At 41.7% G+C, this 20,000-nt stretch overlaps 2 protein-coding genes across 2 annotated transcripts in view; one reads left to right on the top strand and one right to left on the bottom strand.

Annotated features, from left to right (window-relative positions):
• Positions 1-20,000, top strand: part of LOC121377851 (myosin-IIIb-like) — a 156,986-nt gene that overhangs the window by 10,663 nt on the left and 126,323 nt on the right. The gene's annotated exons all lie outside the window — the stretch shown is intronic.
• Positions 9,948-13,228, bottom strand: LOC121376977 (BTB/POZ domain-containing protein 2-like). Its single transcript, XM_041504792.1, has 2 exons — positions 12,376-13,228; positions 9,948-11,137 (listed from the first exon to the last, which is right to left on the bottom strand). Exons 1-2 carry the CDS (start codon positions 12,672-12,674, stop codon positions 10,315-10,317), a joined length of 1,122 nt encoding a protein of 373 aa, XP_041360726.1. The 5' UTR covers positions 12,675-13,228; the 3' UTR covers positions 9,948-10,314.

Below are 20,000 nucleotides of genomic sequence, written 5' to 3' on the forward strand. Positions count from 1 at the left end.
ATAACCAAGATTTGGGGAACGATCAGGGGGGGGGGGGGGTTGTAGGGGTTGTTGGCCTATCTACTAGGAGTACATTTATCCAAAATAACTTAAGGATAAACCAAGATTCTGGGGAGACTAGGGGGGGTTGTGGTGGGGGACTATTAATGTAGGAACCGTCCTAATTATAAGAAACACCATCCAGCAGCATCCCCAAAAACCGCACAGCAAAAGTTGAAGAAGAAATTTTCCCAAGTTCCCACGAAACAACTCACAGACCCCATCCACAAAGACACAGAAAGAACAAACGACCCATCGAATAGAACAGCAGTCATAGAGCACACCGAGATCAGCAAGGAACAAGTACACTATATTAAGCACAGCAAAATAAAAATTAACAGAAGAAAAAGATAACACTCTTACACAAAATACGCAAAGCAAACAGAATACTGAGAAGCCAGAGCAACAGACCACAGCAGACCGTGAAACTCTCTAAGACAGACTAAGAAGCACGACAGACCCTCTTCAAGACACTGTAAGAAGAAGCTAGCTACCAGAACAGCACCACAACAGAGACTAATATAGTTACCAGAAACGATAGACAAAAGAAATTATGAAGACCCAGACAAGAGATAGAGGAATTCAGAACGGAGAAACCGACGTCATACACAAGTACGAGGATGATCCTCAGTAAGACCCAAAAATCCAGAAGTTCCACACAAAGAAAGGAGAACAATACGAACACAAGAGAGATTCGAGAGAAAAGAACTCTAATAGACATAAGAAGAAGAAGAATTAGAAAACAGGATACAAGGATTACAAGATAACATGCAGCAGTGTCAGAGATCTAGATGATTAACAACAGAAGAGAACATTAAAAGGAGAAAAGGTTAACTCAATCAAGGTAGAAATCCGCATAGAGAGATATGGACAGAAAAAAAACGCCAGAAATCCTTGACAGAGCAGAGGCAGATACCGCACTGCCAACGAACGAAAAGAGAAAAGTCAACTGTTCACAAAAGAAGCACAAGCAGCACAGTCAGACACATCGAAAGAGAGTCCAGAAGACATCGGAACAACAGCACGACACACAGCAGCCCGAACAGTACCGCATAAACAGCAAGATACTATAGAAAGAACGAAAGAATCAAAAGAGAAAAAGAAAATAGAAGACAAGAGGAATATCAACCCGAGAATGACACAAAAGATCTAGAGGAAATCAGACAGAAACAAATAGAGCAGAAGAGGACCAAGGCCACAGCGGCCGACCGCGCAACAGAATTGGGGCCAGAGCGGATGGCCCTAACTATAGGCTCAGGTTCACGAACGCGGCCATGGTATGTGGCCGGGGCCGTGGCACGCTCCCTCGCGCTCATTTTTCACCGCCCGCCGGCCGAATCGGTCGGGCTGGACTAAGGCCTCGGAGAACATTTGGGGAGGGCCCGAACTGGAGCCCGCAGGATCGACAAAGCGTCTCCCCGTAGCTCCCCCCGAACAGTTTGGCACTGCGATTAGATTAGCGGCGCCCAATCGTCCCGCCGGTCGTCCTGTTAGCACCCGTCGCGCTCGGGCTGACGAGGTATTCAACCGAGCATGCCATCGAACCGAATGATGCAGCATTGACCATAGTGACAGGTGCGACGGGACTGCGGCCGCCCGCTCTCGGCCCTCCGGACGGGTCGCCCACGCCGCGGCTGCCTTCCGGGCTGACTGCCTCCGCCAAGGCCCTCGTCGAGGACCGCCAAACCAGCACCCGTGGGACGGTGGGGTCCGTGGGGCGGAGGGTGGAACGAACGGCGTCCGCGCGGAGAGGCTCGGACCGCTCTTTAGGAGCTGTTTACTGTACGTCCGGCCCCCGCCCCGGACGACGGTAGGGGGGTGAGGAAGGGCCAGGCACATAGCGAATGCTCCCACCCCCGGCGTCGGGCAGGGACGAGATTGGCCGGAGGGGAGGATGGCGATGCCGATTCCGGGACGCAGGCGCCGCGGTGAGGGGGCCGGCGGGCCGGGCAGGGGGGTTCGCACGTATGGGGGGGAGTTTCCTACCTGGCACAGCGGTGCTTGCATTGGCTCGTCGGGAGGGTTGGAGAGACCGTGATCTCCTTTCTCTATACCCTATCCCCTTCCACCTTACTCACCTCCTACCTCAGGCGCGTTCCACGTCCGCGGGTGTCGGTCCGGCCGGGGGGGTCGTCGGCGTCGAACTGGATCCCTCCACGTCGGCCCCGCGCTTGCCGGCCCGGGCGATACCGAGGACTGGTGAGATTGCCGGGGCGAGCCTGGGTCGGCGCCGCGGGCGTCTAACCGATGCCTGGGGTCGGGCACCCCCATACCACGGCGGGAGCAGTGAGTGGTCAGAACACGCTCGGGTGTTGCACGTGGCGCGGGGACCCGCTTGCATCTGCCCATGTACTCGGAATTAGCGGGGTGGTTGATAGGGGGCCTCTGCAGTCGGGGGAGTCGCGTGTGGTCACGGCGAACGTCGGCGCCCTGCGTACGGGACGGGGTGCGTCCCCGCCTGTCTGACAGCCGACCCACTCGTGGGGCGGTCGGGGACCGCGACAGCGCCTGACCGAGGCGGGAGCGGAGGGGACTATCTACCTAGTCGCATCATGCTAAATAACTCCGGCTAAAAGATGCAGTCTTGCGTGTGGGTTTGTCGGGGCCCGACCCGGGGGTCGCGTCTGATTCGGTAACCGCGGTGACCGCGGAGAATTGAGAGATGGGAAGAGTGGTCGGCACGAACTCGGAGGCCGAACGGCGGGGGGGAGGGGTAGTCCGGTCCTCCTCCTCCTACCCATCCGATCTAACCTAACTCCGTGCCCCCTGGGGACGGGTGAGGTAAGGAGGTCCGGGTGACATCGGGCGATGGAGAGGGATCTCCACGCGAGCTGGGGCAGATTCTGCAGGGCGGGGAGCACGACGTGCGGGGGGACGCTACGCCGGGGAGCGGTCCTAGGTCACCCCTTTACTCCCCCTTTCCTCTCTAAGGGTGCTTTGGCTTCTGCATACTCGTATCTTGCAGATTCTAGGGGAGGGTTGTAGGGGGTGACTATCTACCTAGTACGCTACATCGTATCTAAATAACTACGGATAACCAAGATGCTGGGGCAGATTCTAGGGGAGGGTTGTAGGGGGTGACTATCTACCTAGTACGCTACATCATATCTAAATAACTGCGGATAACCAAGATGCTGGGGCAGATTCTAGGGGAGGGTTGTAGGGGGTGACTATCTACCTAGTACGCTACATCATATCTAAATAACTGCGGATAACCAAGATGCTGGGGCAGATTCTAGGGGAGGGTTGTAGGGGGTGACTATCTACCTAGTACGCTACATCATATCTAAATAACTGCGGATAACCAAGATGCTGGGGCAGATTCTAGGGGAGGGTTGTAGGGGGTGACTATCTACCTAGTACGCTACATCATATCTAAATAACTACGGATAACCAAGATGCTGGGGCAGATTCTAGGGGAGGGTTGTAGGGGGTGACTATCCACCTAGTACGCTACATCATATCTAAATAACTGCGGATAACCAAGATGCTGGGGCAGATTCTAGGGGAGGGTTGTAGGGGTGACTATCTACCTAGTACGCTACATCATATCTAAATAACTGCGGATAACCAAGATGATGGGGCAGATTCTAGGGGAGGGTTGTAGGGGGTGACTATCTACCTAGTACGCTACATCATATCTAAATAACTACGGATAACCAAGATGCTGGGGCAGATTCTAGGGGAGGGTTGTAGGGGTGACTATCTATTTTCTTTCCACCAGGGACGCTACATCATATCTAAATAACTGCAGATAACTAAGATGCAGGGGCAGATTCTAGGGGAGGGTTGTAAGGGGTGACTATCTATTTTCTTTCCACCAGGGGCGGTAATACAGAGGAGGCGGGACATGGCCCAGTGGTAAACTGCTCGCGATCGACTCTAACTGTTTGTGATCGATCCCCGTCGGTGGGCCCATTGGACTATTTCTCGATCCAGCCAGGACACCAGGACTGGTATATCAACGGTCGTGGTATGTGCTGTCCTGACTGTGATAGGTTTCATATAAAATATCCCTTAGTACTAATGGAAAAATGTAGCGGGTTCCTTTTTGAGACTACATGTCAAAAGTGCCAAATGTTTGACGGCCATTAGCCGATGATTGATAGACGATTGTGCTCTAGTCTTTAAAAAGACAAAATATAAGGCAATCAATTTATTGTTGAAAACTTTCCTTGGACATAGGCGAAATAATGCATAGGTCAACAAGATAAGAAAATGCGTTATATAGGGTCATATACAATCATACAAGATGCTTTGTTGATTTCAAACACCACTGTACATGCATAAAGGTTCCAGTGAACACTTTACTTCTCACAGAAACAAAGACACAATTCAGTGCACTTATAATGCATCTTATTGCACGTGCATCTATCTCACAGAAACAAAGACACAATTCAGTGCACTTCTAATGTACTTTATTGCACGTGCATCTATCTCACAGAAACAAAGACACAATTCAGTGCACTTCTAATGCACCTTATTGCACGTGCATCTATCTCACAGAAACAAAGACACAATTCAGTGCACTTCTAATGCACCTTATTGCACGTGCATCTATCTCACAGAAACAAAGACACAATTCAGTGCACTTCTAATGTACTTTATTGCACGTGCATCTATCTCACAGAAACAAAGACACAATTCTGTGCACTTATAATGCACCTTATTGCACGTGCATCTATCTCACAGAAACAAAGACACAATTCAGTGCACTTATAATGCATCTTATTGCACGTGCATCTAGTGGTACATTTCCTTGGTGGGCCTAGTCTCTTACTGAAGTTTCCCGTTCCAACCAGGGCACCACTACAAAGGCATTGGCATGTGGTACATTTCCTTGGTGGGCCTAGTCTCTTACTGAAGTTTCCCGTTCCAACCAGAGCACCACGACAAAGGCATTGGCATGTGCTGTACTGTCAGTGGGAAAGCGCATATAAAAGATCCTTCTTGCTAATGGGCCTTCCTCTGAAGACTAAGAGTTAAAAATTACCCAGATTTGTTTGGCATTCTATAGCCGATGATTAATATATCAATGAACTCTAGTGGTGATTTTCATACACAGTGTCCAGATTAGAGGAAGTTAGATGTATACAGTTATTCTGGGTCTGTATTCACTTTCAGTCTCTACACAGTGTCCACATCTGTGGAAGTTAGATGTATTCCGTTGTTCTGTGTCTTGGTTCACTTCGAGTTTCCACACTTTGTCCATACCCGAGGAACTTAGTTCTATACCGTTATTCTGCGTCTTGATTTACTTTTGGTCTCTACAGAGTGTCCAGATCTGAGGAAGTTGTTTGTATACCGAGGGAAAGAAATTTGTATACGAGACTACATTAAATCCACAAACATCGTCATAATATGGATGGATGTCAGTAACACTGTGACGTCATAACAACATGGATGGTGTCTTTGGATGAAAAGTTTGTTTTGTTTAGTAATATGACTAGGGCACATTTATTTATGAATCATTTATTAATCATCTGCTAATGGATGCCAAACATATAACCTATAGTCCTACGCCTCAATGGACAGTTTTTGTTTTGTTTTTAAATAAAATTAAAGCTTGTTTTGTTTAATAACACCACTAGAGCACATTGATTAATTAATCATCGCCTACTGGATGTCAAACATTTGGTAAATCTGAGAGAGGAAACCCGCAACAGTTTTCCATTATTAGCAAGGAATATTTTATATATGTACCATCCCAGACATGACAGCACATACCACGGCCCTTGATATGCAAGTGGTGAAGGAAGGAAATTTTTTATTTAACGAAGCACTCAACACATTTTATTTATGGTTATATGGCGTCAGATATATGGTTAAGGACCACACAGATATTGAGGGAGGAAACTTGCTGTCGCCACTTCATGGGCTACTCTTTTCTAATAGCAGCAAGGGATGTTTTATATGTGCCATCCCATAGACAGGATAGCACATAGCACGGCCTTTGATGTACCAGTCATGGTGCACTGGCTGGATCGAGAAATTGCAAGTGGTGGTGCGCTGACTGGAACGATTTTTATATTGATGTTGATCATCAAATTATGTTTGCATTTACCATTGTCTGATACCTATTAGCCGATGTATTTTGCGAGCTGGGGTGTCGCTAAACATTAATTCGTTAATTAGTTAATTAATTAATTAATTCATTCATTCATTCATTCATTCATTCATTCATTCATTCATTCATTCATTCATTCTGACTGGAACAGAAATAGCCCAATTGGCCCACCGAAGGGAATCGATCAGACTTTGGCTGGAGTCACTCTGATGTGTGTGTTGGTGTGTGTTTCCTTCAATCAGTATACATAACTTGGTTCATCATAAAATACCAAACCTTCAATCTAAAAAACAATCTGAAATCCTACAGATAATCCATATCAGTGAGGAAACACTATTGATCTTATTGTAAATCATTTTTTAAAGAATTAACAGTTGAATACAATGCAATTGGAACTTTTGTGTTTGTTCAAGTTGGGAATTCGAACCCACAACTGACTAAACTTGTACATCGTAAACAAGAACAACACTTCAGCCTATACAACTGCATCGTCGAAAGAACATGTAATTTAAGCTTTATAGACCTGATACTAGTGAAAGTAGTGTATTCAGGCGGAATACAACGAAGATTGCCGAATGCTCGATCAGAAAAAAGGGAAATAACAGATTACACGTTTAGCGCGTGTAATACGACTAATGTCTGCCATCTACTGCCACGAGACCAAATCGGAAATAACAAATTACACGTTTAGCACGTGTAACACGACTGATGTCTGCCATCCACTGTCACGAGGCCAAATCGGAAATAACAGATTACACGTTTAGCGCGTGTAACACGACTGATGTCTGCCATCCACTGCCACGAGGCCAAATCGGAAATAACAAATTACACGTTTAGCGCGTGTAACACGACTGATGTCTGCCATCCACTGCCACGAGGCCAAATCGGAAATAACAGATTACACGTTTAGCGCGTGTAACACGACTGATGTCTGCCATCCACTGCCACGAGGCCAAATCGGAAATAACAAATTACACGTTTAGCACGTGTAACACGACTGATGTCTGCCATGCACTGTCAGGCCTGCCACGAGGCCACTGTCACGAGGCCAATCGGAAATAACAAATTACACGTTTAGCGCGTGTAACACGACTGATGTCTGCCATCCACTGCCACGAGGCCAAATCGGAAATAACACATTACACGTTTAGCGTGTGTAACACGACTGATGTCTGCCATCCACTGCCACGAGGCCAAATCGGAAATAACAAATTACACGTTTAGCGCGTGTAACACGACTGATGTCTGCCATCCACTGCCACGAGGCCAAATCGGAAATAACAAATTACACGTTTAGCGCGTGTAACACGACTGATGTCTGCCATCCACTGCCACGAGGCCAAATCGGAAATAACAAATTACACGTTTAGCGCATGTAACACGACTGATGTCTGCCATCCAGTGCCACGAGGCCAAATCGGAAATAACAAATTACACGTTTAGCGCGTGTAACACGACTGATGTCTGCCACCCACTGCCACGAGGCTGCACAATCGCATCATCAAAAGAACATGCAATTTAAGTGTTATAAACCTGATACTAGTGATACTAATGTATTCAAGCGAAACTCAACGACGATTGTCGAATGCTAAATCGGAAATAACAGATGATACATTTAGCACGTGCAACACGACTAATGCCAGCCATCCACCGTAGATAATTTGCTGATCGAATTGTTTAGGTTAGACACGGAATGATCCTGTCGGTTAGGGTTATACGTTTTGTAAATATTCCTGTAATGTTTGCATTAAATATTGTAAATATCAGTTAATTTGGCAGCTACGTAAAAACGTTAATGAACAACGTTGGAGAATGCAATCTAAAGTATGAATTCGTGAGAAACAATTAATTCGTCTCTATGGGGTTCGTTAATAATTTTTTCACGAATTCACACTTTGGCGTTCATTCTCCATTACTGATAAAAATTGAGAGAGCAATTATTATATTCACAAAATAACAATATTTACAAAACAAGAAAAAAAAAAAAAAAAAAAAGAAATATTTATTACTTTTAAGATCAAATACAATCACAGTATATACAGTGCCATTAAACATAACTTGCAAATTTCCATACATTTGGTAACATGCTAATTAAAATGTGTATACATGTTTATAGTTGAACCTGAATGAATCAATGAAAGTTTAAAGAACCCCGTTGGCTCGAATACGGAATGGTCGAATATACTGCTACACTCGAAATAAGAAGAGATGCCCGAATTTAAGTAAACTCAAAACAGATATACTAGTAGTAAACATGACACAGCTCAGCAACAAATATTTGGATAAACAAGCAAATCTTTACATTTGAAATACATATTTACATTTGAATAAAGTGTGAACAATTCGACAGTCTGACAAACTTATAAAACTTCTGAACTCGTTTTGGATCCATATGCGGGACGTATCCCAGTGGTAAAGCGCCCGCTTGATACAGAGTCGGTTTGGTATCGATCCCCATCGGTGGGCCCATTGGGCTATTTCTCATTCCAGCCAGTGCACCATGACTGGTATATCAACGACCGTGGTATGTGCCACCCTGTCTGTGGGATGGTGCATATGAACGATCCCTTGCTACTAATGGAAAAATGTATCGGGTTTCCTCTCTGCGACTAATGTCAAAATTACCAAATGTTTGACATCTAATAGCTGATGATTAATAAATCAATGTGTTCTAGTGGTGTCGTTAAACAAGACAATATATTCGATTTTGGGTCAAAACCTAATCAAAATAGAAAGGGATATAGTCTAGAACATCTTTATACAATTAAGGCCTAAACAATGTTATGTATAACGAGGACATGTCGAACTAATTATATTAGGTTCAGTCGTTTTGTTTTGGTTTGGTTTCTAAAAAAAATATAATTAATAATATTTAAAACCGTATTTCTACTCTATTCGCCTAAATAAAAACAATGGGAAAAACAAACCCCAACCCAACAACAACAAAACAAAACAAAACATTTAGAGTCGGCCCTTTTTCTAGGTGGGATCAGGTTCCCGGAAAGACAATTTTGTTAAGCCTAAGAGAGAAATGCGCCAATACTACACATATTTATATTATTTAGTCTACAGTTCACTGATACCAACAGTTGCTCTGGTTTCGTACCAGATTATTCATTATGGGTAGTACTAAACCAAATAACTTCCGGCTGGGTCAAAGTTCGAGGTGCACCCAACTTTTGATAGAGAAGTGAACACCACAAGTACTGTGATTGGTTATAAATGTGAGTGTGTTGGTTGTAAGAAAAAAAAAAGTTCCATCTGGACAAAAATGTATGCAATTTTATTTCATCTAGTACCATTGTGTCAAGTTGCCTTGTGCTTGGAACATGTATGGGGAAACCTGTAAAAACAAACACTCAAATGTTGTGCAGAAGTAGGGTAGTCATAGACGCTACCCGTTATCTCAGAAATGAGCAGCTTGACCCCCAATTTTTTTCTGATTCACTTTAAGGGTGAGGGGTGGTAGTATTTATATCCGTGGCGTTTATGTTGGTTGATACGCTGCAGGTAGGAGTTTTAGCCACATGTTACTATTGTCGTCTGTGGGATTTGATTTGACAGTATACACCCTTAAGAGTAATACGCCAATACTACACACAACTCAAGTTTATATTGTTTAGTCTACAGTTCACTGATACAAACAGTTCCTCTGGTGTCATTTAAGAGTGACATACGCCAGTACTACACACAACACAGTTTTTATTACATCTACTCTGGTGTCAAGATACACACAACACAGGTTTTTATTATTTAATCTACAGTTCACTGATACCAACAGTTCCTCTGGTGTCATATAACATGTTTATACATTTAAGAGTAATAAGTAAATACTACACACAACACGCGTTTTTATTATTAAGTCTACAGTTCATTGATACCAACAGTTGCTCTGGTATCGTACAACAAGTCTATACAGTAAAGAGTAATACGCCAACACTACACACTACACAGGTTTTTTTATTCAGTCTACAATTCACTGAAACCAACAGTTCCCCAACTGTCTTAAACGTATTAATACAATTATGGGTTCCTATGTTGTTGTTGTTTTTTGTTTGTTTGTTTGTTTGTTGTTGTTTTTTAAAAAGGTTTATACATTTAAGAGTACAGCGCAATACATTATGTGTAAAACATTCAGTCCAAACCGCAAGAGCCTTAAAAATTTACAGATAGTACATATGATGAGAACATTCAGGTTGAAAACATACTTAACAATGGCCACAGTGCGGACAGCTGCCGGCATTGATGTTAGACTGAATGGAGTCAACTTGACAAACACCATACATATCGCTCATAGCGTATCTCTGACCATACTGTTGATATGCTCTATAATCCTGTTGCACCGCACTATTGTAACAGTATCTACATACGTTGCAGTGGATACACATCCATGAATTGTTATGATTAGTACTCGTATTTCCACAGGACTCACACAAAAATGAAGCACTGACTTTGTTTTTTATGTTCCTTGGTTTGTCAGAAAATGGCGCTACAGGAAGAGTGTTACATGCAGCATGGTTGTGAAACACCAATTGTTCTTTGTCCGTCAGCATGCCGCTCGGGTGAACCGTCTGAACAAAGAACTCTTTGTCCAGAAGAGGGAAGCGGATCTGCTGGACGATGTCTCCAAGTTGTGTTCGCAAAGTTTCCGTATTGATGGCCACGTGTTTCTGCTCACACTGGTGCTTGGCCCACTCAAAGGCAGCCTGGAATACTTCTTTCTCGTCTGCTTGGAGGTCATCAGACTTCACAACATCCAGTACAGACGTCTGTGATAACTTCACAAAATCACGTGACTCCAAAGTCGACTTTCCGTTTTCTAAGATATACGTCATAGACTTGTCATGTAGCTCATCCTCGTTGAAGAAATTGGCTTGTTCCAGAATAGTGCAAACGTTCTCAGCTGTTAATGATGTTTCTAAAAACGCAAGGCAAACATCTTCCAGCTTTCCTGTGCTGTACTTTTTAGCCAGGTACAGCAGATGCATGACGGTATCCGAGTCAACTGTGACGTCATCCGTGTACACAAACCTGCCAAAATATCGTATACTCTTTAGAATTATAATGTGTATAGATATATATAAACTTTGTAAACTAAGTCTATAACACGAGTTTGGCCATCAGCAATATACTGAACAGCATTGATAACGTTCCAGTGGTACAATGTAATTTCTTTGTGATATATCAAAGGCCGTGGTATGTGCTATCCTGTCTGTGGGATGGTGCATATGAAATACCCCTTGCTACTAATGGAAACATGTGGCCGGTTTCCTCTCTAAGACTATGTAAAAATTACCACGATTGTGTCGATTATTAATACATGAATGTGCTCTACTGGTGTTGTTAAACAAAACAAACGTTTTATGTAACTAATATATTTTTTTAATATAAACTATTTTTTTTAAACATGATTTTAGTACGCTAATGTTACGCCAAGACACTTACGTTTCAATGCTGCACAATTGAGCTATTAAAATATCAAAAGGGACACAGTTACTTCAGGACAAAACCATAATACGTGATCAGAGCAATATCTCTGCACAATGCAGAATGGGCATTTGGTAAAACAGTGGTTGGTTTCATGAATCTCAATCTAGAGCGGATGCGGGACGTAGCCCAGTGGTAAAGCGTTCGCTTGATGCGTGGTGGACCCATCGGGTTATTTCTCGTTCCAGCCAGTGCTCCACAACTGGCATAACAAAGGACGTGATATGCACTATCCTGTCTGTGGGATGGCGCCTATAAAAGATCCATTGCTGCTAATCGAAAATATTAGCCCATGAAGTGGCGACAGCGGGTTTCCCCTCTCAATATACGTGTGATCCTTAAATATGTGTCTGACAACATATAACCGTAAATAAAATGTGTTGAGTGGATCGTTAAATAAAACCATTCCTTCCTTCCTTCCTTCTTCCTGTATTGCTGCTCAGTATGAGTGTGTGTGATGGTGGTGGTGATGGGTGATACGTCGTTTAATACCTACATGTCTTAAATCCGATGGTTTTACCACTACACATTTCCTTTTAACTTATTTTCGTGCCTACGTCCAATTAAGGTTCAAGCACGCTGTTCTGGGCACACCTCAGCTATCTGGGCGTTAGTTTGTTAGTGGTTAGTGAGAGAGAAGAGGGTTTAGTGGTCTTACACCTACCTATCGAGTCGTTCAAACTCGGTCTGGGTGGGAGCCGGTATCGGGCTTAACCACGACGCCACCGAGACCGGTACAGAAGTTGATATCAGAACAGTTCAACTATATATTTATCACTTACCTGAGAAACAGATTGAAAATGGTGGCGTCGACATCCGGGATATCCACCTCGCCCATTTCAGCCATTGGACCAATAAACATGGCGGCAAACACGTGACTGCGGCTGATCAGCATGAATTTGTGAGCTTGAATTATTTCCCTTGTTGAGCCAACGCGGAACGTGACGTCACAGGCAATCTTGTTGTCTAGCATGTACAGGTTGGTTTCTGCTAGAGATTTTCGAGTCTGCCAATCATCGTTTATTCCTAAATAATGTCTTCCTCTTCGTGGCGACTTTCCTTTCTTTTGTTGTGACGTCATTCCGAGATCTCCTTTTACGACACTGTGACTATCAACTGAAATGACACAGATGGATTAGATTTTGCCCTTGTTTCTTTCCCCACCCCAGCCAGCGTCCCACGACTGGTATATCAAAGTATGCGGTATATGCTACCCTGTCCCTTGATATGTGATGTAATTGTGTCGTTAAACAAAAGAAACTAAATTTAAACTTTAGAACCTGGATCCAAAATGTTACCCATTTTGATAATGACCCTTGAACAGCCACGGTGAAGACCCCGCACTTCTGTCTTCAGTCTGTGTTCTATATTATCGATTACTTCAGGCCAAACTGCATACCTCGACTTTACCATTCTGTGTTCTACATTATCGATTACTTCAGGCCAAACTGCACACCTCGACTTTACCATTCTGTGTTCTACATTATCGATTACTTCAGGCCAAACTGCACACCTCGACTTTTACAGTCTGTGTTCTACATTATCGATTACTTTAGGCCAAACTGCACACCTCGACTTTACCAGTATTTCGTCCTCACCCTTGTATTACAAATGAGCTTAAATACTCTGTACAATTTGTTTTTAAAAGTTTGTCTTGTTTAACGACACTACTAGAACACATTGATTTATTAATCATCGGTTATTGGATGTTAAACAATTGGTAATTTGTATATATAGTCTGAGAGAAAAACCGCTACATGTTTCCATTAGTAGCAAGGAATCTTTTATATGCACCATTCCATAGATATGGTAGCAAATACCACGGCCTTTGATATACCAGTCGTGGTGCACTGGCTGGAACGAAATATAACTCAATGAGCTCACCGACGGGGGTCAATGCTACACCGTCCGTACGTGAGGCGGATGCTTTACCTTTGGGCTACGTCTGTTGAGGCCCATTTTGTAATAAACGACAAATTTTGTAATATGTACCCATTTTGTAATAAAAAACGACCCATTTTGTAATAAGTACCCGTTTTGTAATAAAAAACGACCCATTCTGTAATAAACGTAGGTACCCATTTTGTAATAAAATCGGACCCATTTTGTAATAAAAAATAGGTACCCATTTTGTAATTTAAAAAATGCCCATTCTGTAATAAAGGCTTAAAACGTCAGAATACGACATAGATGTTAAATATATACAAATTGAAATAATTTTAAACTTTTTGTTTAGATTTTTTTTCAGTGGTTGGGAGTTCTCCATTACTCCAGACCGCTCGCTTGAGGTGCTTGTGTCGCAGGATCGAACTTCTGTGGACACACAAATTGGGGTTTTTGCCGTTCCAACCAGTTCCTTCTCCAACCCCCCCCCCCCCCCCCCCCCCCCCCCCCCCCCCCCCCCCCATTACGCCACGACTGTTACATTATAATCTAAGTGTAGATATGTGTAAGAGAAAGTAACCTACATGAAAGTGTTGTAAAAGCCGTAGCTACTGATTAAAAACAGTGGGTTTAATCAACAACTACTTAAGCTGAAATACACTTAAACTAGTATCCGTCAAAAGTGATTTCCCACTGACACTCCCTCCCCACCCTACCCCATCCCCCACCCACCACAAGAAAGTGAACAATACACATAAAACACATGTGATCATTCAGCCGATGGTTGTGGAAGTTAATTCTACAATTATTGTGTACAGGTACTGTCCATTAACCGATTTACCGCTTACACTGTACTTTAGTTTGCCGCCTGACTATGTGCTCATATGCGGTCTTGAATGCATATATATATATATATATATATATATATATATATATATATATATATACCCACACTTGCCTTTCTTATTCTTATTCTTCTTTTGTTATGGTTACCGGCAATATTAGGGTATATATATATATTTCTTTCTAAAACTTCTATGTACATTTGCTAATAATCCCATAAATATGAACATTTTAAATATATACAGTGTAATAATATTACAGAATTTTGAATAAGATTTGATGTATTTGAATAAATTGCTGCACAACTAATTGAACGATCCCATAGATTAAACATATACCATGTGAGACACTAGAAGTGTCAGGAAATGTTAAATCGTAGTAACTGAACATGAACTATCCCTTATGCATGACAATAGAAACTATTTAAGTTAATTCATAAATGTGCTAATAATATTTCGATAAGGAACATTGTGTATCAAAACCGGTTTATTTTTTACATAAATTATAAGCATGTACAGGTACTTCCTCCTGAAGTCAACACAAAATATTATTATAAATGTATGAATTCACTGAAAAATAAACGTATGTTTTGAAAAGAACTGAAAGTCTCTTTGAATAATGAACCTTTTCAAGGAGAAAAACCCCTTGTTTTCAAAACTATATATTCACAGAGACACACACAGATAAATACAAAGATGGACACACAGACACATAGAGAGAGAGAGAGAGACAGACAGACAGACAGATTGACAGACAGGCAGACAGACAAGCAGAGAGAAAAACAGACAGATAAGCAGAGAGAAACAGAGACAGAGATACAGATATAATGAGACATATAGAGAAACAGCGAGGGAGAGAGAGAAACAGACAGACAGACCTGTATTGCAAAAAGAACTGAAAGTTGTTAGCCAAACTGTCATCGTTTCTAACAAAGGAAAGTTCTCCTTGAATAATGAAAATTTTCATGAAAAAAATACGTTATCAAAACTATATATTCACAGAGACACACACAGATAAATACAAAGATGGACACACAGACACACACACACACACACACACACACACACACACACACAGAGAGAGAGAGAGAGAGAGAGAGAGAGAGAGAGAGAGAGAGAGAGAGAGAGAGAGAGGGAGAGACTGACAGACAGATAGACAGAGACAGATACAGCGAGAGACAGAGACAAAGACAGAAACGGAGACAGAGAGAGAGAGAGAGAGAGAGAGAGAGCGTCCGTTTGGTTGCGTCAAATTTATAATTTTCTATTCCCAATACAACTTATTCTAACATTATTATTATGCAGAAGCAGGATGTGAAGGATCTGAAAAACAGAAAATTGATGTGTAATCTATAGTACGAATAAACAACATTTAGTTAAAAGTAAACTGATGCAAATTAAGGAGAATTCAAGGGCTGGGGTAGAAAATGTGCAGCTTACATTTGCATTCATTGGATTGTGTATATGTATTCATTCACCTTTGTATTATTTTAGCTAGGATCCAAATTTTCATCCATACGGAGAGTATAATCAATGCAAGACAAAATGATCATCTCCTGTTTTAAATGTATATGTGTTTCAATTCAATTATTTTATTGCTTTACGCTGTAAGCTTATCAGCACAATATATATACACAGTATGTATAAACGCACAAGAGAATTCAATTATTATATTCATCAATTACACGGTTTTGGTTTTCATGTTAGGTAGTAATACAATGAAATATATAAACTAAATATTACCTACATGCATAAAAGTATTACATTCACAAACAGTATAAAAGAAAAGTGACAACTAGTATGCTTTTAGACAAGAGAGTGCCGTAACTTATAATTTTTATGCCAAACTAATATACTTATCAATATTAATTAAATCTTTAATGTATGCTTCTTTAACATCACAAAGTATTTTAATCAGCTGTTGCTGTTCCGATAATTATGATACAGACTACCCACACAAGCTACTATTTTTGATACACAGCTGTACGACATACTTGGTTCTTCATACCCCAACCGAATAGCACTGGTTGGAACAAGAAAACAATGTATATTTAGGGGGTTAGCGTTAGAAATTTCGTATCCCAGGCGAACCATCGACCATCGAAATAAATCTAAACACAAAGTTTAATATTATTTCACTTTGTATATATTAAACAAAGGCCTATACCTATGTTGTAATCTGACGTTTTAAGCCTTTATTACAGAATGGGCATTTTTTTATTACAAAATGGGCACCTGTTTATTATTACAAAATGGGTCCGATTTTATTACAAAATGGGTACCTACGTTTATTACAGAATGGGTCGGTTTTTATTACAAAATGGGTACATATTACAAAATGGGTCGTTTTTTATTACAAAATGGGTACATATTACAAAATGGGTCGTTTATTACAAAATGGGCCTCAACATACGTACCTTTCTGTACAATTTATGTTAAGAAATTTATTTCCATAATTTGTTTATGGAAATCCTTTTTATGAGAGTTGGTATGAGGTTAAAAGTTAATATGTTTTTATATGAATTTTATTTGTATATAGTATTGTGACGTTTAAGCACCCACAGTTAATGATAACTCGTTGTCTAGGAATATAGGTAATTAAAGTTACAATAGTAAAGTGCACACCAATCAACAAACAAGTGGTTAAAATATAAGATTCCATAAATTTACATTTATGGTATTCTTTTGTACATTGTATATAATATATTTCCTTTCTCTGATTATCCTTGGCTGTTTAATTGTAGTTAAATATAAGACTATATGTAATATAGTCGCCATGAATATTACAATGTATATGTATATAGAAGTGGGCTTCGTAAGTTGTCAAACTTGTGACCGATTCTTTTATTATTTGTTCAATAAAAAGTGTTCAATCAATAAAAATGAAGACACTGTGATAGACGAACTACTACAAGTAGGCGGAAGGAGCAGTTTAAAAAGGGCTATTCTTGTATTAGTCTGGGGTGAAACCCTCACACTGAACCCTAGATAATAGGTACGACCCACATGAATATAAGCAAATAACATTTTCATTGGGGCGGATTGGTGGAGGTGTTCTTGATTATAATCATTATAGTAATGTCCGGGGGGGGGGGGGGGGGGGGGGGGGCAGTCGGTCGTAGCCCAGTAGTAAAGCGTTCGCCTGATGCGCGGTCGGTCTGGGATCGATCCCCGTCGGTGGGCCCATTGGGTTATGTCTCGGTCCAGCCAGTGCACCACGTGTGGTATATCAAAAGTCGTGGTACGTACTTGCCTGTATGTGGGAAAGTGCATATAAAAGATCCCTTGCTGCTAATGGAAAAATGTAGCAGGTTTTCTCTAATGACTATATGTCAGAATTACCAAATGTTTGACATCCAATAGCCAATGATTAATCAATCAATGTGCTCTAGTGGTGTCGTTAAACAAAACAAACAATCTAATAAACTACAGTAATGTCTAGGCGCAGATCGATAATTCTAACGGGGGCGGCCTGTAACATTAATGTAATATTAGGGTTGTGTTGATAATTACTGACATTAATTAAAGACAAAATTACTTGACCAAAGTAATAGGTGATCCAAACCTGGTGGGGGTGGGGGGTTCCAGTTATATTTTAAAGAAAAAACATCGGTGGTCACAAACGTATGGACAATTTCCCCCTGTTCTACTCTGTATATAGAGGGGGCGGGACGTAGTCCAGTGGTAAGGCGCGGTCGGTATGAGATCGATCCCGGTCGGTGGGCCCATTGGGCTATTTCTCTTTCCAGCCAGTGCACCACGACTGGTATATCAAATCCGTGGTATGTACTACCCTGTCTGTGGAATGGTGCATATAAAAAAGATCCCTTGCTGCTAATGGACAAACGTAGCGGGTTTCCTCTAATGACTATATGTCAGAATTACCAAATGTTGGTGGTCACAGACGTACGGGTCAGTTGCCCGTAGGAACCTGCGGGTGTTGGTGGGGTGTAGGTCTTGTGGTCCCCACCTGAGGACGAAAATGTATGTTTATTTGTCCTACTCTGTATAGATTTTTTGTTTAATGTGTCCCACCACTAGAGATTATGCTCCCTTCAGATATCTTTCCTACGGCCCTAGTCCCCCGTCCCGTTCACTTATGTCGGTGGTAGCAACTTATTTAGAACCTCTACCGACCCCATCCCCCCCCCCCCCCCCCGCCTTCTTCCTTCCGACCGTCCTCCCTCCACGAACACAATCACAATCTATATTATTATAACCCTGAGTCGTCCTGTTCTGTACAAGTTACAATTAGGAAGTAAACGTAACCTTACTTTTATTTCACCCGGACAAATTCTGTTTTTACAAATTGAAATCTGACTTCATTTCTATCTGCTCCTACATATAATAATTACCATATTACCTATAATACAGTTCTGAGAATTTCGTTTAACCAGTCACGACTTCTAGTATCGGTTTCGTTTCTTGGAAATGCCTGTTTTGCTAGACAAACCATAAAGTAGGCTTATGCTTAAAAGGGAAGTAGAAAAAGTCTGCCACTTATTTGGAATGATTTATACTTTTACTATTGAAGATGTAACATTCCAATAAATAATACAAATTTGTATTGTTATGTAGCTCTTTTGGTTGTTATTTTGCATGACATTTTTTGCGCTGTTTAAAATGATTTTATGAAAATGGTGTTTTCGCACGCTTTAAATTATTGTTTTGAAAAGGGCGTTCGCAGCGCATTTACTAAAATTTAAATATCGAAAAATGGCCGGGAAAATATGTTCGTTAAGTTTGTCGCCCTGCTGTCGCCAGATTGTATCGACCGGTTACCTTTCAGTGTTACTGGACATGTTTACTCCTCAAACAACTGAATGTCGTCAGATTGTTATCGATCGCTTACCTGTCAATTAGTGGACCCGTGACATCGACTTTTACATCACTGAATTTGCAATCGTTATCAAATTCGTAAAGTATGTGATCTGAAAATATCACATACTTTGTTACTGGACATGTTTATTTCTCAAACCACTGAATGTCGTCAGATTTGTATCGATCGTTACCTGTTATACTGGACATTTTTTACGATGTCTCAATACCACTGAAATGTGCACGTCATTATTGTATCGACGGCGTTCGGCGTTAAAACCTGTCGTTACTGGACATGTTTTACCTCCTCAAACCACTGAAAGTCGTCCCGGTTTGTGTTTAGTAGACCGTGGTATCTCTCGTCCTAAACAAGGGCAGGACTAGGCTAATGACATGGGTGTGGGGGTAGGGGGTGGGGGTGGGGGTGGGGTAAAACAAGGGGGGACCTGGGTTTAGGGGGGGGGGGGGGGGGGGGTGCGTACCCCATCGATATGCTGGCCTGTCATTAAACATTCAGGTCATTCTTCAGTCCCGCTGCTTCCCGTGCCCCGTTTAACATTTAATGTGGCGCTCCCCAGTTACTGTTACTATTACTCCCCAGTTACTGTTACTATTATACGTATAATACACACTCCCCTTGAATTATTTGTACTCGCCCAGTCATAATTATACACATAATATGCACTCCTCCCTACTAAGTCTGGATCCTGAATGCATCAGCTATCTTAAAAGAACGTATGATTGATAATAATTCCAGTGCGAGTTTGTTGTCTGAAAAAGAGATATGCTAAAACTATACATCAGTTATCTACACATTCGTCTTGAATCTAAAATCTATTGGATATATATCATATTAATCGGAG

Source organism: Gigantopelta aegis, chromosome 7 (assembly GCF_016097555.1).
Source record: "Gigantopelta aegis isolate Gae_Host chromosome 7, Gae_host_genome, whole genome shotgun sequence".
Taxonomy (NCBI): Eukaryota; Metazoa; Mollusca; class Gastropoda; order Neomphalida; family Peltospiridae; genus Gigantopelta; species Gigantopelta aegis.

Coding starts and splice junctions, on each gene's coding strand:
- LOC121376977 (XM_041504792.1), bottom strand. CDS start 12,674: ATGACGTCACAACAAAAGAAAGGAAAGTCGCCACGAAGAGGAAGACAT. Junction 11,138..12,375: donor ATTTTCAATCTGTTTCTCAG/GTAAGTGATAAA, acceptor ATATTTTGGCAG/GTTTGTGTACACGGATGACG.